This window comes from Chelonoidis abingdonii, chromosome 8, assembly GCF_003597395.2.
Source record: "Chelonoidis abingdonii isolate Lonesome George chromosome 8, CheloAbing_2.0, whole genome shotgun sequence".
Lineage (NCBI taxonomy): Eukaryota > Metazoa > Chordata > Testudines > Testudinidae > Chelonoidis > Chelonoidis abingdonii.
The window spans coordinates 32,941,537-32,957,997 of record NC_133776.1 but is presented as its reverse complement, the minus strand read 5'-3'; the positions used below and the strand labels follow the sequence as shown (position 1 = coordinate 32,957,997).

General features: G+C 41.5%; 1 protein-coding gene across 1 annotated transcript in view; it reads left to right on the top strand.

Annotated features, from left to right (window-relative positions):
- Positions 1 to 16,461, top strand: part of PLS1 (plastin 1) — an 84,089-nt gene that overhangs the window by 55,737 nt on the left and 11,891 nt on the right. The window contains exons 7-11 of the mRNA XM_032765631.2: positions 213 to 378; positions 1,138 to 1,280; positions 3,351 to 3,446; positions 8,203 to 8,398; positions 15,936 to 16,014. Coding sequence (XP_032621522.1) covers positions 213 to 378; positions 1,138 to 1,280; positions 3,351 to 3,446; positions 8,203 to 8,398; positions 15,936 to 16,014 — 680 coding nt within the window. The remainder of the gene's footprint in view (positions 1 to 212; positions 379 to 1,137; positions 1,281 to 3,350; positions 3,447 to 8,202; positions 8,399 to 15,935; positions 16,015 to 16,461) is intronic.

Here is a 16,461-nt window from a genome sequence, read left to right as displayed (position 1 = left end):
GCTTATGGGGGGCTGCTGACGTATTACTGTGTCTCTTTGAAAGTGTAAATTGGTAAATTCTGGTTCCTTCTCAAGCTCAGGTTGGCCACTCCTAGTCTAATGCATTGGTTTATGTAACTTTAGAAACTCACAAAAGAAACAAAGGTGGTGACTACCGTTTTAAAACTAATAAACTGACTGGCTAATTTAGTTAATGTTGATGTTTTAATTAGGAAAACCTAAATCTTGCCCTGAATTCTGCATCAGCTATTGGCTGTACGGTGGTCAACATTGGATCACAAGATCTAAAGGAAGGAAAACCACACTTGGTATTAGGTCTCTTGTGGCAGATCATTAAAGTTGGTCTTTTTGCTGATATTGAGATCTCCAGAAATGAAGGTAAGAGAGGAAGTAATGTCAAGTGTTCTCTCTCTCTCTCTCTTTCATCTCAAAGCAACTTTTCAGAAATCGGGAGCAACATCACCTTTCATTCCTGTCCAGGACTTGACAGGAATGAAAGGCGACAGCATCACCTTTCATTCCTGTCCAGGACTTGTTCTTCCCTTAAGCCCAGCCCTGTCATGTCCCTAGTATGAAGTCCTGCCATCTAGTTGGTGGTTGGTCCCAGGTCTGATTGACCTTTGTTGTGTTTGCATTATTTTCTTTGGCATCCTGTCATCCGTTTGTCTTCTGCAGTGCCTCACCATCATAATCTTTTAGACTGCAGCTAGTCCCGTGTCCTGAATTCACATTATACTCTCCTTCTTAAATTCTTCATTTGTCTTAAAATCATTCCACTTTACACTGGCCATCTTTCAAAGAACTCTTATCGCTACTGTTTCTAGCTTTCTGGTGTCTATTTAATTTAATGCAGCTGTTTTCAGACCATAGAATTACTGTTAGTACACTGCTTTGATACTTTCCCTTTATGACTGTAATGTTTTTATCAATACATAATTTTGTCAATTTCAGTGTGGCACTTGTGACTAAGGTACATCCTTTAACCTCATCTTTGATGGAACCATTGGCATTGGCTTCCTAGGGACATACGGAAGTATACTTATTTTGGTGTCAGGTGTGATGAAGTATGCAATCTGGGATTAAATGTTTTGTGACCGTGATAGCAATAATTTGGCTTTTTTTCACATTTGCTTTTAGCTCTTATTGCTCTGCTAAATGAAGGGGAAGAACTGGAGCAGCTACTGAAACTTTCCCCAGAAGAACTCTTGCTACGTTGGGTGAACTATCATCTGGCCAATGCAGGATGGCAGAAAATCAACAACTTCAGTGAAGACATTAAGGTATATACTTGTCACTCTAGTAAGTGAATACAATCCTACCAAAATGTAACATTTTTAAAAACAAAAGATTGAGACCAGAATTAGTGATCTGCTTTTTATAGGTACATATTCACCAAATGTCTCCTGGCACTGCATGTTCTTTTGACCACACATGATTATACTATTTAGTTGCTGATGTTGTGTATCAACTAAGGATATGCAACCTAAACCAAGCATTTTCCACATAGCCCAAATAGCAGTCCTTATTCAGGAATCTAAAAATTCCAAATTGTAATTAGAACCCTTTGGGATGAATTGCACACTCCCACCCACAAGTTTACACCTTGCCCTTTAACTCTTCCCATGAGGCATAGGTGCTGACTCCATGGGTGCTCCGGGGCTGGAGAACCCATGGGGAAAAATTGGTCGGTGCTTAGCACAAACTGGCAGCTCCCTGTCCCACCCCCCACCCCACCCCAGCTCACCTCCACCTCCGCTTTGCCTCTGCCTCCTCCCCTGGGTGCCCCACGTGCCCACTTTTTCCCCCTGGCTCCCAGCGCTTGCACCATGATATAGCTGATTTGCGTGGCAAGTGCTGGGAGGGATGGGGCAGGAGGGGGAAGCCGCTGCCAGTGCCCCAGCAGGGGCGGTGGTAGGTGGAGCGGCAGCGGCGGGCGGGGGGGGGGCTAGGGGAGTGGACATTGGGGCAGGGGGGGGGGGGGGGGCGCGCATGCTCCCACCGGCACCAGGGAAAGTTGGTGCCTATGCCATGAGGCCTCACTTACCTTTGTTATCTTGTGGGGAGGAGAATGTGGCTTTCAGCCATCACCTGGCTCATCTGTAACAATAGGTGACTGTCCCTCCACCACAGCTCGGGATGTCAAGAGACCACTCTCAAAGAAGACACATCTGGTGGGCCTTTTGTCCCCACTATCCAAGGAAAATCCCTCCCAGTTATGGTCCCAACCAATCCTGCAACAAAGGAGGCATACTAGTGCCTGGCTGCTGATTCAATTCACTGACTTCATGGAGCTGAAACACGCTCTGGCTCCACTGTGGAAGCTGGTAGATGTATCCTTCTCCTTTCTCTAGTATCAGCCATGCAGTATAATGTGTGCTCAGTGCTGCATTTAGTCCAATAAGAGACAGCAACACTTTTAAAATTAAAAGTGAAAGGGCATTGTTCCCTTTGGGTAATAAGTGAGGGGCTCCATGGACATCTTCCCTCCACTAATTTCAGAATAACCATTGAAGATAATTATGTAGCTATCTCTGTATTCTTTATGAAATACTAGAGAAGAGACTATTTACAAAGAAAATAATTAACTAGCTTTCTTTTAATGGACGAGTGCAAATCTAATCAAAATGTCCTTTTAATATACAGGAAAAGTATTAAACATTTTTAATATTTGCTGCTGTTATCAGAAGGACAGATTTATCCCTCTGTCTTTTTAGTTTTTAAGGGAACAGGGAATGCAAAAACATGTATTGAACATTGCATCTAATAAATATAATGAATGATAAAACAAATAATAGACACCCTTTAACTGGAGCATCTTGGTCCGCAATCTATTGTCCAAGTTAATTGGCCCATTAAGAGAAGAGGCCATTTAAAAAAAATCAAACTGTTTGAAAAGACTTATAATTAACTAAAATATTGTACTGGCCCATAAATATTAGATCCACATCATTTCATTTTTATTTTCTTTTTATGAAAACTTTATTTAGTAGCTTTTGAATCAAAAGACTGGAGCTAGAATTTCACTCCTATTTAACACCTGCCTTAAATATCTTGTAACTCTTAGAACTGGCTAGTACATTCCCAATAAGAAGAATTTATTCTGTCTTGATTAAACAGTAGTCATTCCTATTCACTATGTCATTTGGCTAAACCGATTCTATGTGAAATGTCTCAGTGAAGTGGCCTTCTTGATTAAGTAGATCTTGACTAAGGGCTTGTTCCAAAATCCACTGAAATCAGTGCAAGTCATATTGATTTCAGTGATCTTTGCATCAGAGCCTATGTGCAGTATACTGTATTCAGAAGAGTAAATATTTGCTTATTCCCTACTATTGTATTGTTTGTTTTAGGATTCAAGAGCCTACTACCACCTGCTGAATCAGATTGCACCCAAAGGACACAATAATGATGAAATTCCCATTAACATTGACCTTTCAGGGTTTAATGTAAGTATCCTGAGGCTCAAAAAGATACCTAGGTCTATCTAACAGAGACCCTATCTACATATCCAGGGACTTGGTTACATCCAGAATACGGTTCCATTTTGTAGTGCAGACAGGAGCATAACCAGATTCCTGCACCATGGAAAAGCTTTGAACTCTGCAGGACTAGTACAGTTTCAGGATACTGTTGAAACATGGTTAGGTGCCTGTCACAGTTTCCAGGGGAACTGTATCTGTATTTACCTCTGCCCCCATGGTCCATTTAGTGCCCAGTGATATCTCAGGTCTCCAGCCATCACCTGTATCTGAGCAGGGACCCTTGTCCCATTCTTTCTGACCAGTGGATTTTAAGGCTGCTCAGCTCCCTGCCTTACACTGTGATATCCCCAGAAAGCCAGTTTGCCTAAAGGCCAATGCCTGTGCTTTGCTTTCTCTCTGAGGTCTATGAATAGTGTATCACAAGCAGTTATCAGTTACCACACAACAATTTCTAAGCAAGTATCTTTATTCTTAAGGAAAAACATCACAGAGAAAACATAATAAAACCATAAATAGATTTAAACACCCGCTAAACTTACCAGGAGTCACTGTCTTATGGGGGTCTAGTTAGCAAAAGTCTTTCCAACCCTTCTGCAAGGTTGGGGTTCCCCGTGGACAGAAGGTCCTGTCCATTGCCTGAATCAGAAAGAAGGCCCTGGCCTGGGTCAGTTTAAACCCAGCCTTTTTATATCAAAAGCCCTTTCTTTTTCTGTTGGCCTCTGGAAAACTTACCATGACCCAGTATATGCAAGTCTCTCCAGAAGTGGTAACTCTCTGGAGGTATTTACAACCTAAGTGATTCACCTTAATCGCTCCGATGATGCTTGTTGGGGTTAAAGCAGGCTGTCTGTGGGAATTTCTACCACCTTCACACAGGATGAAGAAGGAGCTCTGTCTGTGCCAACTGTGGGAAAAGCTCCCCAATTAATGGCTGCTGGCAACACAAGCGCTCCACTGCTGCTCTTTCCCAGTACAGGCTAACAATTTACACACTTTGTTACACTCGAGTGCCCAGTCCCTTATGTGCTGGGCACCAGCACTGTACACCAAATCTGCTGTCTCCGTGGAAGCAGTGCACCCCAGTTCACTGGTTTTACCTCAGTTCAACAGCCTCTTTAGCACAAGGCACTTAGATGTGTCCATAGTAAAACCAAACTGAAGTTTATTTAACAGAGCTTGAGATACAGTTTCTAATAAAAGCAAGCATAAGGGTTTGGAATCAGAGGGTTATATTTAAAAGAAAATCATAAAACACAATCTGTAGCCTGTCCTTCTTAATAAGTTACTTTCCTGTCTAATGAGGTATTTCTCACTCAACAATCTGTCTTTACAGCACTTGTCCAATCCAGAAAAAGCTGGGATTCACCTTTTGTGAGACACTTCCACTGGCCGAGTGTCTCCTCCAGAATGGATAGCATCTTGTGCCCTTTCTACTTCTCTTCAACAGTTCCAGACAATTGTCTCTTAGACCTAACGATCCTCTGTTCAGACACTTTTATTGGAGTTCTTTTATCTTTGTAAATGCTCAAGCCTACATCTGGTCCATACAGTAAACACAGGGCTGGGGCTGGCTCCATGGATGTCAATTGTTCTCAGTGCTGATTGAGTCAGCTCTGAGACTTTCCCACAAATTTCACTTCCCTCAGTTTCGGAATACAAGAGCCTGGATGTTACCTAACTCTAAAATTCTTTCCTGTACAAACATATAATGATAACTATGACAATCCGCTAGTTCTTAGCTTTTGGTAGAGATCACACATGACCCCCTGCAGTGAAATATTGAGAAGATTGTTAGACATGGGTAATATATCTGCCTTGGCCAGAGATGAAAGGAATCCGGTACAGTATAGCGTACCAATAAGAAAGTGGCCGCCAGTACACAGCTGACCGTATTGGCAGGGCCATTGATGGTGTGGAGCCAAAAGGGGCAGCTGCCCCGGGGCCCGGTGATTTAAAAGGGCCAGGGCTCTCAGTAGCAGTCAGAGCCCCTGGCCCTTGAATTCACTGCTGGAGCCCCAGGACTCCCGGCCGCCGCTACCCCGGGGCTCTAGCAGTGATTTAAAGGGCCCAGGGCTCCCAGATGCCGCTGTCATTATCATGCCAGTGGCTGGAGTCCTGGGCCCTTTAAATCACCGCTATAGCCTCAGGCAGTGCAGACCAGGCAATGCTGAAGGGCTGGCTGGGGGAGTCTGGCCCCATCCCTGCCCCTTCCGCCCGAGGCCCTGCCCCTGCCCAGAGCTGCGCCCCCCCGCCCCCCAGCGTTGCCCAGGACTCCAGCCACCCTGCGTACTGCTAAATCCGTTAAGTTATTTTCATCCCTGACCTGGGCACGTCTGCGCAGGTCTGCATCACAACCCCCACTGTTTCTAGTTCCTAGAGAAGCTGTGATAACCCTCTTCTCCTCCTCCCTCCCCCGCTCCCCAAGTTGCATGCAATCCCTGGCCCACAGTGATACATAACCCATTCATAAACTTAATACAACATAGTCTCCAAGAGATTGCCTGGGATTGCAATATCTGTCACAGTGCCTTCTGTCCTACAAGGTGGAATTGTGTCAGGGAAAACTGTTTTGCAGTTGGGTCCCCCAAATACAGATGTCATCCTAGCATCCTATTCTGGGGTCCTATTCTCTTCCCCAGCTGAAGAATTCTAACTGGGCTGCCCAGCTTTGTTCTGGAACTCAGACTGGGAAAAAGAAGGAAGACTTGTATCCTCCTGTTGCTCCTTCAAACCAGATGGCATTTAGAGGTAGGAAGGTTCCCTTCCATTCATCAGCAATGATGGAGGGTGTGGGAAACTTCAGGCCATGACAGCAAAAGGACAGGAGTGTTCAGAACCCTTCTTTTGAGCCTTAATCCAGCTGAGAGTCAGAACATTTCCCCTCTTGAGGGGTGCTGAGTAAGGTTGGTTGAAAATTTTCCATTGCAACTGTTCTTTGATGGAAAACGGGGGTTTTGGCTAAATGAAATTTTTCATGAAAACTTTGTTTTCTGAACATTTTAATTTTTTGTCAAAAAAAATACCACAACCCTGCAATATTTTGGCCGAAAACCAAAATATTTCTGTTCTCTGCTGAAAAATTTCAATATTGATATTTCTACCAAAAATTTGAATATTTTCTATGCCTCCCCTCCTCTATTTTGACCAGCTGTATTGCTGAGTACGATGGGCTTACTCCAATACCAGGGTTATAGTGATTTCTCTCAGAAAATGACAAGCTGACCTAGAGTTCTGAGTTGCTGAATATAGAAAATGGGATTTCATTGTTTATTGTTGTCAGGCTGGCCCGGGGCTCCTCCGGGGATAACGAGGTCAGCTGTCAAATAACTCCTTAGTATTTTTAGTAAATTGTCCTGGTTGATGCTGCATCTTATGAAAGCCATAAACATATTGATCACTCATCTCCTTGCTGCTGCTAGAATAACAATAGCAAGGTGGTTTTGAGGAAGTGTGACTCCCCTAGAACTACTGATTTGTATCAAGAAGTGTGGGAAATTCTAGTACTGGAAAAATAAATTAATCATGCCAGAGTTCCTCAAGGGAGAAGGAAAAAAGATAACTATTTAGAAATCTGGTTAAACTTTTTTGAAGTTTGCTGGAAAAGGGTCATCACCCACCACCAAACTGGACAGTTTGAGAACTTTTTTGAATGCTAAGGAATGGAGAAATCCTTTCAACAACAGTGAATGTTGAACTAAAAATTAAGATGTTAAACTAATGATAACAGACATGAGGGAAAAGGAGAAAAGTTTAATATCACATAGAGTTTTGGTAATACAACTAATGAACAGGTTACATGTTTAAATGTAAGAAAAACAGAATTTTGGACATAAACATGCAATTATGAAAGACTTTAGCAAACACTACCAACTGACAAGCCAGAAAAGGAAAATGAATAGTAGAAAAGCATCAGCCACAATATGTGATCAATACCACAAAGTTGAAGAGAGTGACTTATAGCAGTTCTCATCAGTACAGCTATAGGGACTTCTGTAGCCCAATTTGTAATTGTTTATATATTAAGTTTATCTCTATTAAAGTTGTAAAACAAGTTTTATAAGATTTCTATTAAAAGAATGAATTCATTAATAAAATAATAAGAATAAAAATCAGCTACAGGTGACATAAAAACACACAGCACTTTTTTATAGGAGCTCTCTTCTCCCTCAAGCTACTCCTATGCCAAAGCTCCACGATGGAGAGACCTGTTTTTTCTTTTAGATTTTGGGTGGCAGCAATGGCTTTCCAGAGTCTTGCCCAGCCTACATGGCCATGGATATTTATTGGCTGTGATCTGAGCAGAAGATGAGCAGTAACTATTGGGACTCTATGTACATCTACGTGCTGCATATGGTGTGGGTTGGGTAGACCTACTTCTTCTAGGTAAATGAATAATGCAAATAAACAAAACCCCCTTCTACAAGTTACACAAACTGCTCACTAATTAAGGACATGATTTTTGATTGTCAGATTATGTTCACTAACTTTATGGCAATTAAGAGAGTTCAACAAGTGTTTGATTATGTTCTAGAAGAAAAAAGGATGTTGCCTTCTGAAAAAGATCCAAACAATACCTTCGTTCTGAACAAGGTCTACATCCATATATTATATGCTGGGCCTAATCTTTAATTATGATGCAATTAACATGAGAGTCCAGAGAAACAAAAAAGAACCTGAAAAGCCAAAGTTCATTAAAAATGTTTTTTACTTTCTTTTCTAGGAGAAAAATGACTTGAAGAGGGCTGAATATATGCTTCAGCAAGCAGACAAACTGGGCTGCAGACAGTTTGTCACTCCAGCTGATGTAGTCGCAGGCAACCCTAAACTTAACTTGGCTTTTGTTGCAAATCTCTTTAACACATACCCAGCCCTGCACAAGCCTGACAGTTCCATGTATGATCTCAATTTACTAGAAGGTGAGCTCTTTCAACCTGTGCTAGCGGTGAACGTAGAAATAAGACCATTAGAGAGTGAGTATAACACATAAAAGTTAAGTCTTCTGACTTATAAAACCGCATTCTGTCCCCATGTGATTGTGCCTATGTAAACACTAATATATAAAACTACAATTAGTTTTTCAAATATTAGCTTGTTGTAGGAACCTCCCTCATTCCAGATATCAGAATGTGGGTTTTCTCTTGCGGATGTTGGCCCTGACAAAAGGCTGATTGAAGCTTGGTCTATACTATTAAATGTTTCTAGGATAGCTATGTTGGTTGGGAGTGTGAAACAATCCCACACCTCAGCCAATTTAGCTATGCCAGTAGCTCCTCTGGTACAGATGCAACAATTCTGACAGATGAATGCTTGTGTCAGCATAGTTAATGTCATTCAGGGAGGTAGTGTAGCTATGCCCCCAAACTACTTTTGTCAGCATATGCCACCTTTCCATTAGGCGCTGTTGCTCATATTGCTATACCGTCATAACTATAGCAGCAAAGGCTCTGTATTGTAGATAAATCCTGATTCCTGAATAACCTACAACTTCATTTGCTGAGCACAAAATTTCCCCTCATGAGCTCCTTAGGATTTCCCCCCTCCCCCACTTCCTATCAGATTACCATGAGCATGATGTTTATACTCTGGTTGGGAAGGAGGGCATGTGGCTTCCTCCCTGCTTTATGCCAATACCACTACCTGGGTTGCATGACAAGAAGCGCTTGGTATCTTGGTGTTGTACTGCACTCTCAGGGTTTTTTATATGAACATTTCATTGTACACTATCTGGACTTTCTTTTAGGAACAGGCTAATAGATGTAGCGGAACTGCAGTATTCTCTTAAAAGGGTAGAGTAAAGACGGGCGTATTCTAAAATTTTTGTCCTAGTATCCCTTCACATCATAAACAGAATTCCATTTAATTTTCCAGCAGTTTTAAGCACAAAGGGCCAAGACCTGCTATTACAGTCCATTAGAGATGGCTGCTTGTACCCAAGAGCAAAATAAGGCCTAAAGTCATGGGCGGCGGGCCACTGGACCCCTGGATGCGGGGTTTAGCAACAAAGTTTTTGCGTATTATGCCCCATGCAGGTTCCGGGGTGGCTGAGGCACGTACCGCCTCGTCAGCCACCCTAGACCTGCTGTTACATGGGACATATCAGAAGTGTTTTCTACAGACGCTTTCTCCTGGCGGTGGGCCAGTTAGGTCTGGGGAGGGGAGGCACAGCATGGCTGTGGCCAGCCCTGGGTTCCTCAGCGTGGGGGGAGGCTCAGCTCGGCACTTCGGCTAGCCCAGCCAGGGCTCCTCTGGGGAAGGGAGGCTCCACTTGAGGCTTCGGCCAGTCCTGTCAGGGTTCCTCCGCTGGGGGGCGTGCTTTGGGCTGTGGCTGGCCCGGACTCCTCCAGGCAAGTGTGGGGGGTCGGGGCTTCAGCCAGTCCTGTGGGGCTCCTCCACTCAGGGCTTCAGCCAGCCTGGCTGGGGCTCCTCTGGGCAGCGGGGAGGAGAAGCGCTCTGAACTGCAGCTGGCCTGGGGCTCCTCTAGCCAAGGGCTGGCAGGGGCACTCCAGGCTGTGGCTGGACCAGGGCTCCTCCAGGCAGGTGCGGGAGGGCTTGGGGCTCCTGCCGTGTGGGGGGGACTCCTGTAGTGGGGGGGGCTAGTGGCTCTGGCCATGGGAGGTGGGACGGGGGTTTCGAGGCTCTGGCCATCGGGAGGGCATGAACAGCCGCCTGTGCCCAAAGTGCCACATGATTAAGAAATGTATTTAAAATGAATTACATAAATGTGAACAAGAATATGGATCTTAGGTACAGTATAAATCAGTAGTGAATAGAACTCAGTAATGAATTTTGCCTATAGGTTGGTCATATAAGGCCATCCCCTCTCCCCATCCCTGCCATGATCAATAACATGATATGAAGTCCTCCGATATAAAACTGCATTCTGCTATATCTCAGTTTTATATTGTTATAGGCAGTAGGCAACATCCTAATTTCTGTGGTTAATATGTGTATATTAAATGGTCCAAAGCTACAGAGTTCAGACCTAGACCCATAGAGGGAGGATGTCAAGAGCTGTAGTTTTGATTTCATACATTATAATGATAGGTGTCAACTGGGAAATTTGGGGCTGGATTTATACCATACTTCCCCAAATTTTGAGGATGCGTAAATTCGGGTCAATCTCTAATATTAATATTGTATATAATTATATAGAAAAGTAGAAAAACTATTTGCTGGCAGCAGAAAAACACTAAGGCTTGAGAATATTGAATTCTATTCCTGGTTCTGAAGAGGAGTGCACTCAAGTGATTACAGAGCCTTCTGCCCTATCTCCTCCAGCCTGCCTCTCCTATCCCTCTCTCTGCTCCTGTTTTCCCACAACCAGTTCCTGTTCCTTTCTGTTCCCATTGTGCCTAGCCTGTCCCTGACCCTCATTTCTTCAGTCTCCCACAACCTGGATTTTTCAGTCTGCCCCTCTGTCTCCAGCTGCCTCTCTGTGTTTCTTCCCACTTCTCACCTTCTGCATTCCGGCAAGTCAAGTTGCTGCTTTCTTCTCCTCCAGGCTGTCTGGCGGGCAACCATGGGGGCACTAAGAGCATAAGAGATACAATCTCCCTCTTCTCAGTTTTAGTGTCAGGCACCACAGCTATCCTTGACACTCAGAAGGAACATTTTCAGGAAAAGTCCTATTCTTTCCCTCAAGATTTGTGATGCAGCATGCTTAGTCATTCCATTAGGAAGGCACATGCTCAGTACAGTTGGCATGTAGGAACTTTGTGGAGATGGAATATACTCAGTGCAGTCAGAATCTTCAGAGAAATGCTGCCAAACTTTAACAAATCTCTAATGAGTTGCAGTTTTCAAAGGCTCAAAACTTGGCCAAATTCAGGTGGATTTTCACATGGATGGCAAAAGGCACATTCCTTATGCTAATGTAACACCTCTGTCAAATTTCAAGTCTCTGTACCAGAGCATGGAGATGTTAGAGCTTCTCTCACTGAAATGGTTTGTATCAACTTTTTTAACATGGACAAACAAAAAATTTTTCTCTAATCTCGTTCTCAGAAATAGTTGAATCATTTTGCTGAAACGTTATAAAAATATTTAGACCAAGCCAGCGATCTGGCATGGAAAATTTCAGCCTTACCAGTTAAAATTTGGAAAAATTATAAGTAACTGAATACAGAGTCTTGTAATAAGGCAACTCTATAATATCCATTTTAGAGATGAGGAGAGTCCTAATACTGTTATATATATCATGGCAATGATACAACTCTCTCTTCTTCTCCCCTATCTATCATATAACTATGCAGTCACATACATTTGCATAATCAAAATAAATATATTTCAGACAGAAGGCGTTACTGGTAGTGTTTTGTTCTGTTCTTAATTTTCCCTTGAATACTGTAGTATGAGCAGCATTCACACAAGTATTGTTTTTCCCCTGGTGTTGTTATATAAAAGATAAAACATTCATTTCTTTATAGTTTTGTCATTGATGGCTGTCATAATCTGACTCATAATTTATAACACTTTCCTCTTTTACCTCATGAAATGCAGATTTGACCCCTCCTAATGTAGGTACTGTATTTAGTACTTTTCTATAGTCCGTAAATGTATTTGTCCTGAAATCTTTTTGATTTTTCTATGACTATAACCACTTTTTTTTCCTTTTCTCCTGGTTGGTTTTGCATTGTTCTTACACTGCTATCTTTGTTTTAATATGCCGTCACAATCACGAAAAACACAGCTATAACATAATGCATTTATAATATGGGGGCAAGACTTCCTCAATTCAATACAAATACCATCTAGCTTCTTTCAGTGGAATTACCCACAAAATTCTCTTGAATTACCCACACAGTGGGACCCTTCCAAGACCAGGATCTAATGCCTAGGAAAAGTTGGCTGGAGGGTGGTTGAAACTTTAACTGTACACCTATAGAAAAGGCTTCATTTTCCTGCTTTAAATTCTTCCCATTCCTACTAGTGATTATTTCCCCATGAAAGAGCAGAGTGTAGTCATCCCTGTCCTTTCCCATGTTGTTTGGGTTTAAGTTAATGAAAGCTGGCTCAGCATTAATTCTGTCCTCCTTTCCATGTATTGGATAATGGCTTAATCTCTGTGGTGATCTGCATGTATAGGGACAAAGGACAGGCCCTTTCAAAGTGCTCTTCTTCCCATATAAAACTGCACAGAAGAAAAGCACTGACCCCCATAGTTGCATGACCTTTATTGGGCTACTGCTCCTTTGCACTGTGTCCTCTGGGAGTGGGATCTGTCAGGAAAGTAAAACAACTGGGGGCAGGGCTTCCATTTCTCATAGAAATCTGGGTCCTAAAAATCTCTGTCCAATGAAACATCGCCCATCCATGTTCCCCCCAGTATACTTTTTGTCTCCACTGTGGTGTCACTGCTTGGCCAACTGGCAGCTCATACTCCTTCCATGGGCTGTTAAAGCCACAGAGGGGAAATTATTTCTACTCAGGGCAATAGTAACTTATGTAGCAAATTTCACCAAACGTTCTGCTGCACTGAGAGAGAACTGTACCATGCTAAATAGCCATTCCTTGGACACCTATGACCATCCTCTTGGCTACTCCTCACTCAGCTGCCTAATACAGTGGTGTCAGAGAGGAGAGAAGTGGCTGTGTGATATGAGGGAAGCTATCTCATAGCCATCTTTCTCCTCTGGATAGCTCTGGGGTTTCCATTATTTCACTTTCTTTTGCACCATGTAGCAGAATATATGCTCCCACAGTTGTTCACAAGATATTTTTTGAACAAGAAAGTGGAAAAATGGCTGGTCAGTTTTCAGCCACCTGGAAAACTTAAGAATTCTTATGTGATGCATCATAAAGGATCTTTTTTAGAGTGGCATATTAAATATAGTTAGCTATTTTTAGTTCCTGAATTCCTACTAGTCAGAACTGCACTTTTCAACTTGCACGCTATTGCTCCTGTTTGTCTAGTTTGGATTCTTTTGGCAGTGTTCAGCATGCTCTTTAAGATTCTCAGTGTGAGTGGAGTTGCACAATATTTCCTTTAGTATCTATGTTTCCTTAGTATGTTTTCCTGGAAGCATTTGGCTTTTGTCTTGGGAATGGACCAATGTCCTACATTTCAGTCAGGGATTGATTTTTAATTACCCCAAACTAACCAAGAGATTGCTAGGTCTTAAAATCTCCACTAATCCAAAAAGGGATTTAGGTCCAGAATATATCGTTTCTATTCTCCTTAAATTAGTACTTGTCAGCTTGCCAGAAGCTGGGAGTGGATGACAGTGGGTGGATTACTTGATGATTGCCTGTTTTGTTCATTCCCTGTGAAGCACCTGGCATTGGCCACTGTCGGAAGACAGAATACTGGGCTAGATGGACCATTAGTCTGACTCAGTATGGCCGTTCTTATGTTCTTAATATATAGTCTTTCTAGTTTTGAATATTTTTAACAGAAAAATATTGGAAAGTTTTAAATAAATATCCTGTTGCAATCAAATTGTTTAGGCCTAATCTGGCAACTTTTTGGCATGGATTAGCCTCTCACCAAGTCCTTCAACTATGAAATTGACAAGAAATGATGACAGAAATGCAGGGAGTGGGTTGAGTGTTAAAATAGTTTCCATTTTGTTTTGTTTTAACATACATTTATTAATAAAAGCTTCTTTTTTGGGGTAGGTTTTTATTAGTAAACATCAGTTTGAAAGTGAAACCAGGAATACTGAATTACACATGACTGAAAGACCTCAAAACTTAAAAAATGTGCTGTAGAATGAAAGTCTTGTAAATTTCCAATGTGCCTAAAATTAATCCCAATACTAATTACAATTAGAGCAGGTTGGAACATTTTTGACTAACGGTACTTTGTCGGAATACGTTGTATCAACGAAGCTGATACATTTCACAGAGATGTATCATTTTTGACAACATTTTAATTGACAGGTTTCTGAGATCTGGGGCTCTCTTGTCACTGGTGACTGGAGAGACACCTGAATAAAAAACCTGACCTTTTTAAATCTGATGATGGTCATTTTGACACAATTCCATTTTGCAAAAAGATTTGAAAGGTGTTGATTTTGTTCCAATAGAGAATGAAAACAAATTTCAAAATCTCAAAAGTTATTGGAAAATGGAATTGTTCTCCGTCCAGCTCTAATTACAAGATCAAATGAGATTCTTCTGCTGTTGTTTAACCCAATTTGAACATACTCAGTAACATTAACTATTAAGAAACAAACAAAGTAAATCAAAACTTCGTTCAGATGCTGCTGCATTCAAGTTGTGTGACTACCACGCTTCCACTATTTCAGGATAGTTCACCTCTCTTAAATAAAAACATCCTTGAGCAGGGAGAAAAAGCTGTAACTTGTGTACTGTGGATCACCTTGCTAACAGAATAATAAGTATTTTCCAGGCACACATTTTCATCTTAAGTGTTTCTTATTGTTATTTCTTAAATGTGCTATTTATTGAAAAGCAAATGGCATGTGCTGTATTACATCATAAATAGTGTAACACAGAAAAGGTACACAAGGAAAAGTATTGTAATACCAGGTACTTCCTGGTCAATAAACAAGGATGAGCGAGAGAGGAAGTTGGGAAATAAGAGTGCACATGGGAAGCATAGCTCCACAAGTAGTAGGGAAAAACAGTAGCCTGGCATATCATTCTGTCAGAGTGGGAAAGCAGCCCTTAGTCATCAAGGTAAATAAGGACAATTCAGATCTGTGGAAAGCGCAGATTTGTGTTTCCACAGAATTTTCTGGATTCCCCAGAAGCAAAGTTGCCATTTAAAACTTCCAGAAGCATCTAGCTCTCTTGGTTGGGAAGACATCTTAACCAATGCAATGCTGTCATATTGACTCTGCAGCCATGGAAACTGAAAACGTGAGGTCTATTGCACTGGAAAAGTCTCTCAAGGGAAAAGATTATGTCCCCAGTGCTTTGAGCTTCTGCTGGGGAAGTGCTGTATGTAGAAGCGGTAAATATTGGGGTTCTCTGGGGAGAGGACAGAAGTTGTACTGTCTTTAAGAGATTAAGATACCATGACAATAGGTGCTCTAGAAATACCTTTGACAGATAGATGCCACATAAAACAGATTTAAACTTGCTGTTTATCAACCAAACTAGCTTCTAGTGGATTTCTCTTGATCATTAACATTACTATTATTCCTCAGCACTTGCCCCACAATACAAATCTTAAATGTCTAAAATACAAACCAATAATTGTATGGAAAAACATTTTTATAAAAAATATATTCCCCAAGTCTTTCCTGTGATGTGTTTGGCCTTTTGCCCAGAATCCAGAGATCTTGAATGTGTCAGGACTTTCTCCATCCCTTGGTCAATAGAGATTACTTCTATAGAAAAGGTACACACATTTTCAAGAAAAAAATTGTAGCACAGGAGCTGTTCAGAATAACTTTTGGTGGTATATGCATATAAATGATTTAAACCTGGCCTTTTAAAACATCTTCTCTAAGTCATTAATATGGATTACATCTATTGCTATAGGAGAAAGTAAGGAAGAGAGGACATTCCGGAACTGGATGAATTCTCTGGGTGTAAGCCCATATATTAACCACTTGTACAGGTAAAACTTTGAGTTCTGATTTTTATTTAGTTATTTATTTAGTCATTAGCTCTTTTAGGTGCAATTAAATAGACATTTATGTCTCACTGGAAAACCCCACAAAAACAATATCCAGAAAGTGAAGCTGCATTTCCAGAAAAACTATAAATAATAGAAAACAGCATTACCTAATATTTTTTTAAAAAGCAAAAATCAAGTAGTGAGCCTGTTGCAGCTAGTTTGCAAGTAGAGCACTGGCTAGTCTAAAACATTTGGTTTGGGTGTTACCTAGACCCTAATATGGAATGTCAGGAATTAAGGTAAGTGTTAGTTGTTCTGAGAGAAAAGGATTTCATACTATACAGCAAGTAAAACATGTTATGAGAATTAGTGTAAACTATTAAATGATAAGAGTAAATGTCAGATATGTCAGAAAATTTACATCCAACTCTGACACTTTTCTCTGGT